Raw genomic sequence first — 18,830 nt, 5'->3', positions numbered from 1 at the left:
CATTGCGGATAGGAGGAGGAGTCAGGGAGCTGCTGCGCATGTGTGCTTAACTCGCTCCCACAGTCTCGGCCACCAGAGAGGCCCGGTGCTTTTTCTTATAGTGTGCAAGCACAACCACCACTGCTGGATTACAGGGTGGTCGTAACACCTGGAAACGAGCAGTGTATAATGTGATGGAGAAATAAATGAAGCCAACAAAGGAGGCAATATGGAGAATCACAATACATTAGTAAGTGCCTTGTATTAACTTTCTGTACATGATAAATACCATCTGCTGAAGTGAGAGACAACCCCTTAAAACATGGTGTCCGAGCTGCAGGGAGCAGGAGGAGCTGAGCAGATTGACGTATAGTTTTGTAGAAAGGGATTCAGTAAAACTTGTATTTTATTCTGGGCTCTGAAGTCCAGGTGGCGGTCCCAGAATGAGCAGAGATATTAATGAATAAAATACAAGTTTTACTGAATCTTTTTCTGCAGATCTATAGATCAATCTGCTCAGCTCCTCCTGCTCTATAACACGCTGCCTGCAGATTATGTAGCATTTTCATGGTGACAGGTTCCCTTTAAGGCCTCCATACACAGTCACCTGCTTCTGCAGAGAAGGGCAGGTTCGGCTGACAGTTTAATGTGTATTGGGAGCTCCCGACAGATATTAATGGGGTTGTCTCCTGACGGACAATGGGGGCATATATCGCTAGGATATGCCCCCATTGTCTTATAGGTGCGGGTCCCACACCTATATCAAGAATAGAGCCCTGAAAGTGAAGGAGGGCGCACTGCGCATGCGCAGCCGCTCTCCATTCATTTTCTATGGGGCCAGCGACTGGCTCAGCTATTTCTGTCGAGCCCATAGATGTGAATGGGAGCGGTGGCCGGTCATGTGCGGTGCGCTCCCATTCACTTCTATGGGGAGCTGGCTTGTGGGTGGCCGGACCGGAGTCCTTCAGCCACCACCTTGCGGGGCTCCGTTCTCGATATGTAGGTGCGGGTCCCACCTCCTAGCAGTATGCCCCCATCGTCTATGATGAGACAACCCTTTTAAGGAAGAGAAGGCTCGAGTGAAATAAATATTTCCAACTGATCCTTTTGTGCTCCCAGGAGACAAGCCACCATCAGCAGTGTCCTGCAGCAGCTTTCTCCCCATTGAATACACATACGTTCGGCCAAGCTGAACACGTACAGTATGTGTACGGGGGAGTCAGCTGTCGGACGACAGCTATTTAGTGTGTGTGTGGCCACCTCTAGACATTTATCCTCCAGCCTGAGCCCTTTTGAAAAATCTGGTGCAGGTTTAGACAGCCGGTCTAAGTTTAGGTTTTCTAGATATTTTATTGCGTTTTATGCTCCCTTGGCTTTTTTGTTTTTTTTATTGCACTATGCTCTGAGTGTAGCATTTCTTTTTGATGTTCTCCCATAGACTTCTCTATCGGTGGGGGAAAAAAATGCTAATAAAATCATTTTTTTTAAATTTTTATTAGACCTCCCTCTGCCCCAAATGTGTGAAAGCACTGTAAATTAACTTCTTAGGTTAGAGGGTATATGCAAATGAGTTCTTAGCTAGCTCTACCTCTAATGCCACCAGATTTAAAGGTGGATATCCTGTAAGTCAATGATCAACCTTTTAAACAGGCCTTGAGACATGACCTGGATTTGCTAAGAGCTCATTTGCAGACCCCCTTCCCAGAATTCCAGGGGGAGCACTGTCTGGTCTGGTCTATAAGACTCCACACGCTGTTCAGGCGCTCTCCATAAGGAGATCTAGTGCCCCCGAATCCTTAGGTTAGGAATAGAGATGAGCGAACTTCTGCGTCTAAAGTTCGGCTTCCGGTTAGCGAAGAATCCCGATATGGATTCCGAATTCCGTTGTGGTCCGTGGTAGCGGAATCAATAATGGCCATTATTGATTCCGCTACCACGGACCACAACGGAATTCATATCGGGATCCTCCGCTAACCGGAAGCCGAACTTTAGACGCCGAACTTAAAACAGAAGTTCGCTCATCTCTAGTTAGGAAGCACGGTGGCTCAGTGGTTAGCACTGGTGCCTTGCAGCGCTGGGGTCCTAGGTTCGCGTTCCACCGAGGGCACATCTGCATGGAGTTTGCATGTTCTCCCCGTGGGTTTCCTCCGGGTTCTCCGATTTCCTCCCACACTCCAAAGACACATTGATAGGGACCTTAGATTGTGAGCTCTATTGGGTGATGCCAATGTCTGTAAAGCACTGTGGAATATGTCAGCGCTATACAAGTGTGTAAAACAGTAATAACTACATATTATATAAAGTGCAGTGAATGAAGACATGAGATTTCACTAAAGTGTTTGACAAATTTATTAAGTGGAATCAAACATTTCATAATTTTCTTAATCGTTCGGTCACAAAGAACCAACTGTACAAAGTTAGGAATTTTAAAAGCAAAAAAAGTACCAAAAATATTTTAGGAACTGAAAACAAAACGAAATAATATTTTCAGATGCCCCGAGAAGATGAGTCCATAAAGCATTGCAAGGGATCCGTTTTAGATTTGCCGACACTGGCCCGTCTTCTCATCTGGATCATCGGTAATAAATTAGCTGGATCACTGCTAAATTAAAGGTTTTCTATACAGAAGCCGGGTCGGCTGGAGTCAGGACACTTAAAATTGATTTCCAGCTTAAGCTTTATGGACTTCTATTTGATAACCGTAAAACCATCAGGCGCTCTACACCACGAGCCCTGCAAGTGCCGGACACTGACCAATACATTACTGTGCAGAATTAAAAGCTAACGGGACCTACTACCATCGGCGGCTGGAGCGCACGGGTCTTGGGGCACATCCAGTGCATTGTGAAGGTTCGGGATAAACTGGGGTCTCTGGTATTTCATTGATGTGCATAGTTTCTTTATCTCACATAGGAGGACACGGCCTGTCAGCATAGTGACTGCTTGGTGGTTCCTGCCACTAGACGTGGTCTGTACTGAGGTTAATTTGGATTCTAGATAATGTTACTCTGTGGTACGGGAAGGTTCTCGTGTAGATACTTCATGCTTCCTTGTTCAGAGAAGTCCGACACCACGTGATTCTCGCCCCGCAGCAACCACTTGGTGGTAAGAAGTCCCTCTATACCCACTGGCCCCCGGGCATGGATCCTAGCTGTGCTGATGCCAACTTCCGCTCCTATGACAGTAGAAAAACATTAATATGTATGGAGTCAGTCATTTTGTACAACATGGTGCTTATCTGTGGAGTTGAGCTTTTTTTACATAGTACTTACCCTCCCTCAATGTGGCCGTCCCCACTGCATTGTCGTATACCTGTTCTGCCCAGATATTGGCACTTTTCCGGTTAGGCTACTTAGACTATAATGCAGCCAAATAGGAAAAGAAGCTGCTGTATCTGTTTGAGACCCTGATGGAAAAGCCCACAGCATGCAACAGGGCGAGCGAGGCAGGATAAGTACTATGTAAAAGAGTAACCTCCATAGGTTCGCACCATGCCCGGAGTAAGGCCTCCTTCACACGAGCGTGTCCGGATTAGGTCCCGGTGCATTGCGGCAAACCCGCGCGAGCAGGTACCCAATTGCAGTCAGTTTTGAATGTGGTACCCAGACCCGAACCTCTTCACAGAAGTTCGGGCTTGGGTTAGGTGGTGTGTAGATTGTATTATTTTCCCTTATAACATGGTTATAAGGGAAAATAATAGCATTCTGAATACAGAATGCATAGTAAAATAGCGCTGGAGGGGTTAAAAAAATAATAATAATTTAACGCCCCTTAATCCACTTGTTCGCGCAGCTGGAATCTCTTCAGTCTTCATCTTTGAGGAATAGGACCTTTGATGACGTCACTGCGTTCATCACATGGTCCATCACCATGGTGATGGATCATGTGATGAGCGTAGTGACATCAAAGGTCCTTTTCCTCACAGATGAAGACAGAAGAGATGTCGGCTGCGCGAACAAGTGGATTAAGGTGAGACCCATGCCAGACACCGATGACCTATCCGAGGGAGAGATCATTATCCATTGAAAAAAAACATTTAAATTGGATTCACAGTAAATACTGTATTTTTTGCCCCATAAGACACTTTTTTCCCCCCAAAATGGGGGGAAAAAAATGTTCCTGCATCTTATGGGGCAAATACTAATGAGCGCTTCCATTATGGAAGCGCTCATTAGTACCGGAGGACTGGGAAGCGGTGAAGGTTCTGTACTCACCGCTTCCTGCTCCTCGGCTGTGGCTGCGCACAGCGTGAGGGCGCTCTGTGACCTTACACTGTGCGCGTCGGGTCGCAGCACAACCGCGGCAGGAAGAGGAAGACAGAGCGCTGGTGGTGAGGAGCGGCAGCGCCCGGAGCAGAGAGGTAAGTGGATTTTTCTATTTTATGTGCTCTGTGGTATGGGGGCTGATATGAGACAATGACTACGTCATAGTTGAATGATAATTTCACAATAAATCTGACGATTTAAACCTACCAAGTCCAAATCGGTAACCGTCTGAAAATCTAGTGCTGGAGTTCCAGAATACGCAGGCACTGTCCACGTGCTGAAGGAAAAATTCGGCTGTCTCTTCTGTAAAGTGGAAAGACATAGATCATCGCGTCTTGAATCGCATCAGGCCAACACGCGTTTAACTTGTGAAAGGGAGGAAGGCTCACCGTTCTCAGTGACGATCACATCCGTGTGAGAGCTGCCATATTTGTGGATATGTGCAATCGCGTCTTCCACGCTGTCCACCACTTCAATGCAGCACTCCAGATCTCCGTATTCCGTTCGCAGAGATTTTACTTCAGAGGGGCTAAACGTCAAGTAGGAGGCAAACTTTGGACCGGCGTGGATTTTCACCTGCACGTAGCAATAGTCGATTTTTAGTTCCATTATTATATAAAAGAAAGATTAAAGGGTCTGTCCAGTGGGGCTCAGACTGGGTGAAAAAACTAAAATGTAAGAACTGAGACTCATGTCTCTGATCCCCCACCATGCCTGCTCTGGCACTTACCGGGGACCCGAGACCAGGCGCAGCTGGGGATTGGGGGTGGTGAGCATTGCTTTTTTTTTTCTTTTTTTTTTAAACCCCCTCTTACCAATATTTTTTCTGGCATTAGGCAAATACGGATGGCTTTAAAACTTCAGACATTTATGAGATATATATTATACATAGGATAAAGGGATTTTCCAGGACCCAGCAACCCATCTTAAAGGGGGTTTTAATATATGCAAATGAGCCTCTAGGAGCAACGGGGGCGTTGTCATTACACCTAGAGTCTCTGCTCTCTCTGCAACTGCCACGTCCTATGCACTTTGATAGGGCCGGGTAGTGTAAACATGATCCCTGTCAAAGTGCAGATGGAGCGGAGCCTCTAGGAGTAATGGTAACGCCCCCGTTGCTCCTAGAGGCTCAATTGTGTATGTAAAAAATAAATAAAAAATTTCTCAGCAGTGCGGGCACATATGAACATGGGACCAACACAGATGCCTTCAGCTGCAAAGTGCACATGTAACAGGTCAGCCAGTGTCATAGGTACAAATCTGCTGACAGATGCCCTTTGATTACTCGTCGCTCGCCCACATAAGACTGGGGCTCGGCCATTCTGGAACCCGCTCACATAACGCTCCCGTCTGAAATATCCCATATCCACTGACATCTCATACTTTACCAGGTTTCTGCTCTGGTCTATGGACAGGGGAGTCACTTTCGCTGCCCAGGACGGAGGAGGTGCGGTGGTGGGGTCCAGAACTACTCGTCTCCAAGGCACATGTGAAGAGGAGGTGGATTCAGTTCTGGCCCCATCCACAGGACCTACCCTGGGATGCAGAAGTGACATCCTCTCATCCATAGACTAGAAACTTGGAAAAAGGAAGCGACATTGGCACATTGGAAAACCCCTTTAAATAACGTGATTTAGTCATACACGGCTGTTATAGAGATCTATAGTAAAAGCGGCGGCCGGCAGAATCAATCACCTGTTCCACTCTCAGCATGTCGATGATTTGGTCAAACAGCGGTGTTCTCAGTATATCTCGGTGGATGAGCAGAGTCTCCATAGCGTTGCAGGCCGCAGGGTACTCGCACTTGGAATCTCGAACTAAGGAAGGATATTAATTTAAAAAAATTAAAATACATAGTGCCCATAAGACGCTGTCACAAAAACCTTCAATGTCATTCTTTTTGTTTTTCTTTTCATGGCGCGGTTAGGCCATAGACTTCAGACAGCTGTATAGTCGTTGGTCAAAACGAAATTCTGGCCCATAGCCGCTCCCCCATTCAATTCTGCATGTTCTTTTCAAAAGCCACTGCCAGGGCTTCTTGGAACGCCATGCTGAAATCCACCATGGCCAAACCTTCCGCCGTTGGAGGAGAGTCAGAGTCAGAACGGAAATCAGCCAACCTCTATCCGGTGTGTGTGGCAGGTATAAACTGCTCCTAACTTGCTATGGACTCCTGTACTTACCGATCCTTGTGACTTTCTCCACACTGGCCTCATTGTCCACATAGACATGACATATGCCCTCACTGTGGCCCATGACTGGTATTCCCTTCGCAGCTTTCTGAATATCCCGGACCAGATGAGAAGAACCACGCGGGATGATCAGGTCAATCAGCTTATTCAAGCGGCACAGATCCTCAACATCCTCCCTGGTGTTCACCTGAAATGCAATGGACGGATTAGTGGCCACGTATTACTGGTGTGATCGTGTGATTGCTGAACGTTTGTGAGACACGAATACATTCCTACACATCATCTATGACCGACTTAAAGGGGTTGGTCCATGCTTCTCTCCTCCTGAGCGTGCTCTTGTCTATGGTCCAGACATCCCCTTTAAAAGGGGTTGTCTCATCATGGACAATGGGGGCATATATCGCTAGGATATGCCCCCATAGTCTTATAGGTGCGGGTCCCACACCTATATCGAGAACAAAGCCCCGCAAGTGAAGGAGGGCGCACTGCGCAGCCGCCCTCCATTCATTTTCTATGGGGCAGGCGAAAATAGCTGAGCGCTGGCTCGGCTATTTCCGTCTGCCCCATAGAAATGAATGGCAGCGGGGGGGGCCGCACATGCGCGGTACGCTCCCATTCACTTCTATGGGGAGCCGGCTTGGTGGTGGCCGGACCGGAGTCCTCCAGCCACCACCTTGCGGGGCTCCATTCTCGATATAGGTGCAGATCCCAGCGGTGGGACCCGCACTTATAAGACAACGGGGGCATATTCTAGCGATATGCCCCCATTGTCCATGATGAGACAACCCCTTTAATGCTCACACAGCAGAAGTGCAGTGAAGACAGGCCTTGAAGGAACACGGCAAGTAAAACTGAGCTGTGCTTAGTGCCGGCCCTGTGGTGGCAAATAAAATAGGGATTTGCATTAAATGCCTTAAAGGGGTCTTCCTGCTTCAGGTGGAAACTTGTCAACACCAAGGGTCAGTCTGCAATAAACAAGTAATCAATACTTAGCTGGTGTCCCTGCACTTGTTCTCCCAACCCGGGATCTGCTTACCTGGCTGCAGCAGAGATATGACATTGACAACACGTGTCCACTGCAGCCCATCACTGGCCTCTTTGGTGCTCCACCGAAGCCACCGATTGTCTGCAGCGGTCACATGTTGACGTGATGTCATTCCTGCGACACAAGATCTGCCAGGTAGGTAATGATCACCTCTTTATTGCAGGCGGATCCCTGTGTAACATGCTTTGGTTTCTAATTCTGCGCAGTTCCTCCGTGATAACGCTTTGTTCATAGAGGTGACACGTCTCACCGGGTTGTCCACGGCCCTCAGTTGCACGCAGAATAAATGTCTTGTTTTCTCAGAAACGCCACAAATGAGTTGCACGAGACTGGTATCCTTTTAATCATCAGGATCAACCCTACCAGGCAGTATCCGTGGTTTAATAGGGGGTGATCCTGCTCTAGCGCCCATACAAACATTATGCTAAAACATTACATTGCCGATGGCGGCACAGTAATAGTTATCAAGTAAAAGCTTTAAAACCAAAAACTAAGATTACGTACCAGCTGGATGGCATCCTTGACCCCATGAATAGACAGTGCCTCCTGGGTGAGCCGGTACAGAGTCTGGTTGCTGTTAGACGCCTCTTTTCCTCCTTTCAACAACAAACCATTGCCGCTGGCTATAGCCAATGCAGAAACCTGATGAGGACACAAGACGAGAAGAGATAAGCGGGCATCAGAGTTTACCACACAGAGGCCAGAATAAGAATAAGAGATGTTCGGCATCTTCTCGATACACGGGTATGTACCAGCTGTATGCATTGACCTCAATAATATAAAAAGGTAACTGGCTGGCTCCTCAGCTCCCCCTAGTGGTGGCTGCTGGCAGAAAGAATGTCATCATGCAAAATACATTGGTGGGGTCATGTACAATTCATCATCAGGTTTAATGTAAACTTGTGACAGACCTTGATTCCAGCGGTATATCACTTAATTACCAGTAATTAAAAAAAAAAAAAAAAGTTGCAGCGCGAGTCATTATATTCACTAGAGCAGGCCAAGTCCCTCCCCACCTTGCTGCTGATGGAATGCTTTCTCCCCATTAGGGCTCATGCACATAACCGTATTTAGGGTTGCTTTTTTTTTTTTTTTGGGGGGGGGGGGGAATCCATTTTAACAATGACTTTCCTTGTCCACAAAACAGACAAGAGTGGGGCATGTTGTATTTTTTTTGCATAACAGACTTGGGGACATACGGATATGGAATGAACACCGAGTCATTTCCGTTTTTTGAGGCCCCATTGAAATGAATGGTTCTGCATACGGGCCACAAAAAACGGAATGTACAAAAAAAAATAATAAATACGTTTGTGTGTATGAGCCCTTACTGTGCACATAGGGAGAAAGCAGTCAATCAGTGGCAGGGGCAGCTTGCTGCCCATAAATACGGAGTACTTCATGGCACGTGCTCATCCTCAGGACTCTCGGCTCACACATCTCGCTGAACCTAATAAAGCGTGATTTTCTTAAAAACTGATGCATATTGTCAGTAAGTGATCCACTGCAGGAATCAGGGTGACTTCATACTATCCTCCAGCATAAACCTTTACACAGGTTGTAGTACCTGAGGAAGACAGTCTGGCCGGGACTCAAATATAACAAGCAGGACTCCTATGGGTACGGTAACTTGTTCTAGTTCCAGTTCCTTAGCGACCCGGGTCCTACGTATGACGCGCCCCACGCTGTCCTGGGAGGAGACTGCTATCTGTCTAAGTCCTATGGCCAGGCTGTTCAGTTTTGCTGCTGAAAGGCTTAATCTCTTCAATAACGGAGGTGCCAGTCTTCCTATAAAACAGAAAGAAATTGAGAAAAAAGTAAAATCTTTCCCCTTAAAGGCCATGTACACATTCAGGTGTATTCTTTAACAATGGCATTTTACTCATTTTGGGTAAAAATCAATTTTTTCAGTTGGTTTTATTCAGACGTTGTCACAAAGGGTTAACCGTTTGTCTAGCTGTGTGACTGGTACTTTCAATTTGTGTTGGTCATCTAATAAACTTTATCTCTAAACTACTAAAAGGTCATAAACACTTATTTAAGACACATTCTTATCATTAACATAGGAATTGAGCTATAATGAGTGTTTAGGAGGTCAGAGATGGGAGAGAAGGAGCCATCAGCTGAGCTGCCTGACGGAAGACAGTAGAAATACACAGCCTGCTACTAAAGAATCTAAAGGCTGTACAGAGAAAAGGGCTCAAAATAATTAATAATGACCATTTGAAAAAAAAATATTTTTAGCTCAAAGTGAATACAATGCAATAATAGAAAAAAAATGCCCCAAAGGTGTACATCGCCGTTAAAATTTCACAATTCTTTCTCAAAATGGATATCTTTGGGGGCATTTATAGTATTGCATGCTACTTATTTTGGGCTACATTTTCAGCTGGTCCTTGTTAAACATTTTCTTCTACAGCCTACAGTTTCCCAGCATCTGCAGGTTGTTTTTCTCCTTCTCAATGAATGTCAGACAGCTGCTTTGGCGTCTTGAATCTATAGCCCTTATCTCTAGTTCCCCGACAGCTCATAAATACTCATTTAAGGCTTTTTTTGCCTAAAATAAGTAGAATGCAATAAAAATGCCCCCAAAAGGTGTCTTTCATGGGATTGTATTTTTGGACAAAGATGGCCCCGTCTCTAGAAAAACCCACACACTTTCTTCTAATTTCAGGCTGCTTTTAATCACTCTAAATTTTTCTGCTTACCAATGTTTGACTCGCCATTTCCAATGCTTAAAGGAGTAGTCTCATGAAAAATAGTCTACAGTTTTCTTACCAGCACCTGGATCTGAATTATTTTATAATAGCATGACGTTCAAAATTTAGAATAGCTACCGGTAGTGAGTTATTCGATAAAATGTATCTGTATAGCGCCACCTGCTGTTTGTACTTTTTCATATTTTTTTGTCCAGCTCACTGAGATGGACGCACATGCTCAGTTTCATCCTCAACTGCCCCCTAAGCTGTGATAGGTAGAGCTGAGACACGCCCCCTGAGCTGCAGCAGAAAAGACACTCCCCTTGAGCTCCCAGCTTGATATAAATCTAGCAGAGCAATGAATGGGGAGATCTCTGGATCCATGTGAGGTGCAGGGCTGGTTCTAGGTCTGATTTCCATTTTTTACATTAGTCATGGGAAACCCCTTTAATGTTTTAGACCTTTCATACTTTGTGGTAAACCAACCCTATGGGAAGAACTTACCTTTCTCCTCAGCTGTTTCCATGTCCTTCCTGTTTGCAGCAAGAATCTCATCTCTGTGATCCGTCAGTAAGTCAGCCAGGTGATAAATGATTTCTGCTCTCTGTTGCGGGAAATGACGAAATGTTAGCGCTCTTATAGTAACCACCGAGACATTCAACAGGCTCCGGGTACAGGAGGTACAAATTGTAGTTTCTGGGCCCCGATGTAATATCTGTAACAGGACCCCTTCCTACCATGCGCTTATAATACTTATGTAAAAAATAGGCTGTTGTGGACCCCCGTAGGCAAGGGCCTAATTCGACTGCTACCTTGGCACTCCACCGCCTCTGCGTTTTCAACACAGAATCCTCCAAAGTAGGAGTGGGCGATATAAACATAAATTTGGGCAACGATATAGATTTTGTCTATATCGCCCTATCGCGATAGAGGACCACGGAGCGGTAGTGAATTGAAGAAGCTTCTCACTCACCGCTCCGTGGCCTCCCGACTCGGCACCGCGTTGCACTGGCCAGGGCCTTGCGTGCACACATCGTCAGCGCGCTGGCTGACGCTGTGTGCGACGTCAGGTCCCTCCCAGTGCATGCTGGGAAGAAGACACGGTCCGTCTCCTGCGGACTCCATCAGCCACCCTGCAGGAAAGGCAAGTATATTATCAGGGGTCCGTATCTACCCGGGGGGTTGGAGGATGGCTAGGACATGGGGCAGATGGCGCTGAAAATAATATATCGCGATATCTATCGTTTTCACACATGGTTCAAATTATATCGAGATATAGATTTTAGGCCATATCGGCCAGCCCTACTCCAAAGAACGTCTTAAGGGGCATTCACAGCATACATCAGAGGTATGCACTGGAGGGATTCCACCGACGCATACCGCTGTGCAGGCATACGGAGGCGTCTGTCAGCCATAAGCTCCCACGTTAAAAATAAACTACGTACTGCACGGTATACGCTTTATTTTTTACTTTATAGCCTAGTTGACTTTGCTATTCTACAACCGCCCATAGAAAAAAAGAAAAACAAACAAAAATAAATAAATAAAAGTATACAGATACATCGACCTGATAGAGAGATAATATGACGCTCTTTTGGGCTCTGTCAGGTGTAAATAGGGGCCTAGCCATAGATAACGGGCAGTATTTCTAAATAACAAAAGGAAAAGATGTATCGATCGTTCCATCACCTGCTCGGGCTTCAGCGTTGCCAGACTCCTTCCGCCTGTCCGGGCCATTTCAGCCTGTTGCTCCACAGTGGGCCCTGAAAAAAGATCAGGCAAGACCCAGAGATAAACGCAGAGTTCTGCTTTACATACAGAGAGACTACAGTTTTCCTAGCTGGTAAGGCAAGACACTGGCTTTGCACATTAACTACTTCAGGACCATGCAATTTTCCATTTTGGCGGTTTCTTTTTTTTTTCCCCACTGACTTCTCGGAGCCATAACTTTATTATTTTTCTGTTCACATAGCAGTATGAACGATTGCTTTTTGGGGGGACAAGTTGTACATGTTAATGGCACGATTTAATACTGTATGCAATGTGGTGGAAAGTTGGAAATAAATTCTAAATGGAGTGGAATTGAAAAAAAATAAAAAATAATAATATTTCCGCCACAGTTTTATGGGTTTTGTTTTACGGGGTTCCCTATGTGGTAAAACTTACCTGTTCCCTTCATTCTCTGGGTCAGTACAATTATGGCGATACCACAATTATATAGTTTTTCTTGTGTTATAATGCTGAAAATAAATAAATCCCCACATTCTGACCCCCATCAAAAGAAAAGTGGCGAATGGGACATTTTTTCATGTTACAACGAAATAGTATGAGCATTTTTGGATGCGGTGATACCCATCATGTTTATCTTTTATAGTTTTTTGTTTTTAATCATTCTGGAGAAATTCTAGGTGACTATAACAAGCAATCATTAGATTGCCACATGTATTCTGTAATAGATCTCTATTCACTACAGAATACAAGATTAAGCATAACGCAGCACTGCCACCCGCAGGCCAGCATTGGAATATACTTGTAATCGGTCTGGTAGCCTTGTACAGGCTGAGGCCTATTACTAGTATGAAATGTCTTCTCCAATCTCAGACAGGGGAAGGCAGACCGATCTAGGAAGCACGTGGTTTCCAGTTTTAGTGCTCTTCGATGCCGTGGTCAGATTTGAACATGGTATAAGAGGTCAAATGTCTCCGATCAGAATTTTTGCCGATCGCAGACATTAGCCCCAGGCCTCTGCTGTTTAAAACAGCACAAACCAGGTGGTTATGGCACCTGCTGTGCTCGCAAGCTGGCACCATCTTTAAAGACTGGACCTCCACCGTACATGAACGGTGGAGTTCCATAAAATGTTAAAGGTGTACTCAAGCTTTGGACTTCTAGTCAGTACTACTCTGAAGAAAGAAAACCACTTACCTGTGCTTCACTGATCAGTTCCAGCGCAGAGGCACTTCTCAGGGAGGATTCCAGTCCCAGGCATTTACACATCCAAACAGCAAATCATTGGACTTAGCAGTGACATGTCCTCAAGCGCCAAGTCACTTTTAGGCGACATTGCTTGGGGACATGTCACTGCTGAGGTCAGCGATTGGCGACAGCAATGCACATGACCAAGTCTAGGACCGCAAGCATCGCTGAGAGGAGCCTCTGTATCAGAGCAGAGCATCAGGATTTCCTATATTTGTGTACAGCACAGTATTGGCTGGAAGTAAAAAAGATCACTACAGCTGGAAATCCCCTTTAAGGCCCCTGTTTTTTTTTTTTTTTAACTCACCAGCAGGTTTTACTTCTGAAAAGAACGTTCCAACTTTTTTCCCATCAACAATATCAGCGATTACGTGGCCTGATATTTTTGGATGCGTTCCATTGGCAATTACAACTGAGGTGCCACCCTGTAAGGCCCAAAGGGCAGCCTTCACCTGTAGCAAAAAATAAAAAAAAAACAGTTATTATAGCCTAAAGATAGTCCGCCTGAAATAAAGAAACAAGTACATATAGGAGTTCTCGCCATCAAACTGGAGATTTACCAGAGCTCTACCTTAAAGGGGTTATCCCATGACTAATATAAAAACTTAAAATCAGACATCATATAGTACACGACCATCTTTCTAACAAAGCTACAACCAGCCCTGTACCTCACATTGATCCACAGATTTATATCAAGCTGAAAGCTCAGGGGGCGTGTCTCAGCTCTCCCCGTCACAGCTCAGGGGGCGTGTCTCAGCTCTCCCCGTCACAGCTCAGGGGGCGTGTCTCAGCTCTCCCCGTCACAGCTCAGGGGGCGTGTCTCAGCTCTCCCCGTCACAGCTCAGGGGGCGTGTCTCAGCTCTCCCCGTCACAGCTCAGGGGGCGTGTCTCAGCTCTCCCCGTCACAGCTCAGGGGGCGTGTCTCAGCTCTCCCCGTCACAGCTCAGGGGGCGTGTCTCAGCTCTCCCCGTCACAGCTCAGGGGGCGTGTCTCAGCTCTCCCCGTCACAGCTCAGGGGGCGTGTCTCAGCTCTCCCCGTCACAGCTCAGGGGGCGTGTCTCAGCTCTCCCCGTCACAGCTCAGGGGGCGTGTCTCAGCTCTCCCCGTCACAGCTCAGGGGGCGTGTCTCAGCTCTCCCCGTCACAGCTCAGGGGGCGTGTCTCAGCTCTCCCCGTCACAGCTCAGGGGGCGTGTCTCAGCTCTCCCCGTCACAGCTCAGGGGGCGTGTCTCAGCTCTCCCCGTCACAGCTCAGGGGGCGTGTCTCAGCTCTCCCCGTCACAGCTCAGGGGGCGTGTCTCAGCTCTCCCCGTCACAGCTCAGGGGGCGTGTCTCAGCTCTCCCCGTCACAGCTCAGGGGGCGTGTCTCAGCTCTCCCCGTCACAGCTCAGGGGGCGTGTCTCAGCTCTCCCCGTCACAGCTCAGGGGGCGTGTCTCAGCTCTCCCCGTCACAGCTCAGGGGGCGTGTCTCAGCTCTCCCCGTCACAGCTCAGGGGGCGTGTCTCAGCTCTCCCCGTCACAGCTCAGGGGGCGTGTCTCAGCTCTCCCCGTCACAGCTCAGGGGGCGTGTCTCAGCTCTCCCCGTCACAGCTCAGGGGGCGTGTCTCAGCTCTCCCCGTCACAGCTCAGGGGGCGTGTCTCAGCTCTCCCCGTCACAGCTCAGGGGGCGTGTCTCAGCTCTCCCCGTCACAGCTCAGGGGGCGTGTCTCAGCTCTCCCCGTCACAGCTCAGGGGGCGTGTCTCAGCTCTCCCCATCACAGCTCAGGGGGCGTGTCTCAGCTCTCCCTATCACAGCTCAGGGGGCGTGTCTCAGCTCTCCCTATCACAGCTCAGGGGGCAGATGAAGGATGAAGCTGAGCATGTGCGGCCTTCTCAGTGAGCAGGACCAAGAAATAAGGAAAAGAAAAAAAACCGACAGCAGGTGGTGCTATACAGATACATTTTATTTAATAGCCCAGTGCCTATGCAAAATTTATAATTATTACAAAAGTATTCAGATCCAAGTGCTGGTTTAAAAACTGTAGAATATTTTCCGTGGGACAAACCCTTTAACAGTAAATGGCCTAATGATCAAAGGATGAAAGTATGTGACATTACACCTCTTCTCCACATGACCAAAATCCCCATCTAGAAATATATACTAAAAATAAAATAAGAGAACACCAGTATAAAGTGGAGACGTACCTTGGCCTCCATGCCTCCCATACCGACTCTTGATTTAGTCCCAAACGTCACCGACTGCTGATCTCCCGGATAGAAAATGTCAATAAGTTTGGCATCATCAGACCCTGGTGGGCTGTCGAAAAGTCCTGCAGGCAAGAAGTGCAGAGATTACCTACAACTGCCAATGAAACAAAGAAGAGAGTCTCCAAAAGGAAAATGGTCCCCGGACATATACCCCAACCCCGAGTCTGAAGGCCCTGCAAAAGAACCATTGGCCTTTTTTTGACCAAGCTTACAGAGTTCCCATCTTCGGTCCAGCACTTGCATACGTGGCCCTCCACACACCCACCAGTCCTAAAAACGAAGTTTTGGCTTAGGCTACTTTCACACTAGCGTTCGGGGCTCCGCTTGTGAGCTCCGTTTGAAGGCTCTCACAAGCGGCCCCGAACGGATCCGTCCAGCCCTAATGCATTCTGAGTGGATGCGGATCCGCTCAGAATGCATCAGTCTGGCTCCGTTTGTCCTCCGCTCAGCAGGCGGACCCCTGAACGCAGATTGCAGCGTTCGGGTGTCCGCCTGGCCGTGCGGAGGCAAACGGATCCGTCCAGACTTACAATGTAAGTCAATGGGGACGGATCCGTTTGAAGTTGACACAATATGGCTCAATTTTCAAACGGATCCGTCCCCCATTGACTTTCAATGTAAAGTCAAAACGGATCCGTTTGCATTATCATGAACAAAAAAAAAATTATTATTTTTTTGTTCATGGTAATGCAAACGGATTCGTTCTGAACGGATCTAAGCGTTTGCATTATAGGTGCGGATCCGTCTGTGCAGATACCAGACGGATCCGCACCTAACGCAGGTGTGAAAGTAGGCGAAAAACCAGATGTCCAAAGTCATCCCCCCACCACACCCAAAAGGGACACCCAGAAGGGCACCACATGCAAATGTTCAAAGTATTCTCAGACTCATTTATTGTTTTATGACGCCTCATGATAGGAGGACATTAAGGCCAGTTAATGGGGTCACGTCCAGTTATCGGCGCCGAACCCTGGCAAGCTATACAGTAATATCACGAAAATTACCTTCCACATCAGATAGGACGATGATTAAATCGGCCTTCATTTCAACAGCTAGTCGGGCTGCCAGGCTGTCGTTGTCCTTGATGCTGATCACCTGCGGAGGAAACCAACGTCAGCGAAGAAAACCTGCATATCAAGTGAGAAGACAGGCGGGATGTAAAGGGGAAACGAAGCAAGAGAAGCCAGTGGTGTGGAAGTCTGAGCTCTGCCATACTGCATGTGGGGTTTGAGATGGATACGAGCCAAGGGCAGGAGAAGGCAGCACCCCAAAAACATAAGACTACACGCCCTGCATAAGGCAGCACCCCAAAAACATAAGACTACACGCCCTGCATAAGGCAGCACCTCAAAAACATAAGACTACACGCCCTGCATAAGGCAGCACCCCAAAAACATAAGACTACACGCCCTGTATAAGGCAGCACCTCAAAAACATAAGACTACACGCCCTGTATAAGGCAGCACCCCAAAAACATAAGACTTCACGCAATGTATAAGGCAGCACCCCAAAAACATAAGACTACACGCCCTGTATAAGGCAGCACCCCAAAAACATAAGACTACACGCCCTGTATAAGGCAGCACCCCAAAAACATAAGACTACACGCCCTGTATAAGGCAGCACCCCAAAAACATAAGACTACACGCCCTGTATAAGGCAGCACCCCAAAAACATAAGACTACACGCCCTGTATAAGGCAGCACCCCAAAAACATAAGACTACACGCCCTGTATAAGGCAGCACCTCAAAAACATAAGACTACACGCCCTGTATAAGGCAGCACCTCAAAAACATAAGACTACACGCCCTGTATAAGGCAGCACCCCAAAAACATAAGACTACACGCCCTGTATAAGGCAGCACCCCAAAAACATAAGACTACACGCCCTGTATAAGGCAGCACCTCAAAAACATAAGACTACACGCCCTGTATAAGGCAGCACCCCAAAAACATAAGACTACACGCCCTGTATAAGGCAGCACCCCAAAAACATAAGACTACACGCCCTGTATAAGGCAGCACCTCAAAAACATAAGACTACACGCCCTGTATAAGGCAGCACCCCAAAAACATAAGACTACACGCCCTGTATAAGGCAGCACCCCAAAAACATAAGACTACACGCCCTGTATAAGGCAGCACCTCAAAAACATAAGACTACACGCCCTGTATAAGGCAGCACCCCAAAAACATAAGACTACACGCCCTGTATAAGGCAGCACCCCAAAAACATAAGACTACACGCCCTGTATAAGGCAGCACCCCAAAAACATAAGACTACACGCCCTGTATAAGGCAGCACCCCAAAAACATAAGACTACACGCCCTGTATAAGGCAGCACCCCAAAAACATAAGACTACACGCCCTGTATAAGGCAGCACCTCAAAAACATAAGACTATACGCCCCGTATAGAGGAACATTGTAAGTGAAATTTAGAGGAGATGCTCATAGATTTATTTATTTTTTCATCTGCAGAGGCCTCCATCAGGAATCGGAGGTTCGGCACGTACCCACACATTTCTATGAGCAGCTCCTTTGAAGCGTGAATTATGCATGTGAAGCATAGGAATTAGTTTGCAGATTAGATGCACATGCAATGCTAGCATTAATGCTCCTCATACAGGATGACTCGCACAGTCAGGATTTGACCATTTTCCTATGCACTGAAACTTCGGAAGCACATAACGCCCCTCGGCAGATGTATACGTCACCTACTTTCGCCATCTGTAGCACTCCCCATGTTAGTTAGCCAAGCCATGCACTATTACTAGGGCAGCTCTGCATACAGCCCACAGAAATACTTCACCCACATTTACCCCCTGTAGATCACTATTTGGTTCTGGAGGAGGAACAACCGCGTCATTGGTATTAATAATCGGCACGATGTTCATCCGCAGCAGCTCGTGTAAAGTGCCGTTTAAATTCCGTCTTTTCTGCTCATCGTGGAAATCCAGGTTCGTGACCAGGATCTATGAGGAAAAACACATTCAAAAGATGACTTTACATCTAAAAATGTTTAAGATCCCTTGGCCAAGCCCAGTAGTGCCACATGCGCAGTAATCTTCTCCTCTGTAGGGTAGGAATGAGAGGATGTAATGCACATGCGCAGAAATCCTGGCCAAGCAAGAGTAGTACTCGCTTGGGGAGAGGAGGGAAGGACAAGGATGCACTGAAAGGAAAGGACCCTCAATTGGGTTTAATGTGTTGGGGGGTGCGTACCTGCACAGTCCAAGGCTACTTTCACACTTGTGTTGTATAGTTTTCCGGTATTGAGATCCGGCAGAGGATCTCGATACCGGGGAAAAAGACGGTTCTGTTTAGTCCCAATGCATTCTGAATGGAAAGAGATCCGTTCCGGCAGCATTCTGTTTTGTGACCAGACACAAAACCGCTGCAAACGGTCATAAAAATTTTAAAAAACAG

At 47.1% G+C, this 18,830-nt stretch overlaps 1 protein-coding gene across 3 annotated transcripts in view; it reads right to left on the bottom strand.

The window, feature by feature from the left end:
* Positions 1–2,316: 2,316 nt before the first annotated feature.
* Positions 2,317–18,830, bottom strand: part of ALDH18A1 (aldehyde dehydrogenase 18 family member A1) — a 32,788-nt gene continuing 16,274 nt past the window's right edge. For 2 of the 3 annotated variants that reach the window (XM_040435756.1, XM_040435757.1), the window contains exons 6-18: positions 18,218–18,376; positions 16,406–16,496; positions 15,339–15,463; positions 13,464–13,608; positions 11,870–11,943; positions 10,685–10,784; positions 9,049–9,269; positions 7,986–8,123; positions 6,428–6,623; positions 5,940–6,061; positions 4,634–4,820; positions 4,452–4,547; positions 2,317–3,154 (exon numbers count right to left, since the gene is read on the bottom strand). In XM_040435756.1, coding sequence (XP_040291690.1) covers positions 2,973–3,154; positions 4,452–4,547; positions 4,634–4,820; positions 5,940–6,061; positions 6,428–6,623; positions 7,986–8,123; positions 9,049–9,269; positions 10,685–10,784; positions 11,870–11,943; positions 13,464–13,608; positions 15,339–15,463; positions 16,406–16,496; positions 18,218–18,376 — 1,836 coding nt within the window. In that variant the 3' untranslated portion in view covers positions 2,317–2,972. The remainder of the gene's footprint in view (positions 3,155–4,451; positions 4,548–4,633; positions 4,821–5,939; positions 6,062–6,427; positions 6,624–7,985; positions 8,124–9,048; positions 9,270–10,684; positions 10,785–11,869; positions 11,944–13,463; positions 13,609–15,338; positions 15,464–16,405; positions 16,497–18,217; positions 18,377–18,830) is intronic. The other variant, XM_040435758.1, reaches the window with a different exon arrangement.

Source organism: Bufo bufo, chromosome 6, assembly GCF_905171765.1.
Source record: "Bufo bufo chromosome 6, aBufBuf1.1, whole genome shotgun sequence".
Lineage (NCBI taxonomy): Eukaryota > Metazoa > Chordata > Amphibia > Anura > Bufonidae > Bufo > Bufo bufo.
The sequence above is the reverse complement of the archived record's forward strand: the minus strand, read 5'-3'. Positions and strand labels throughout refer to the sequence as shown.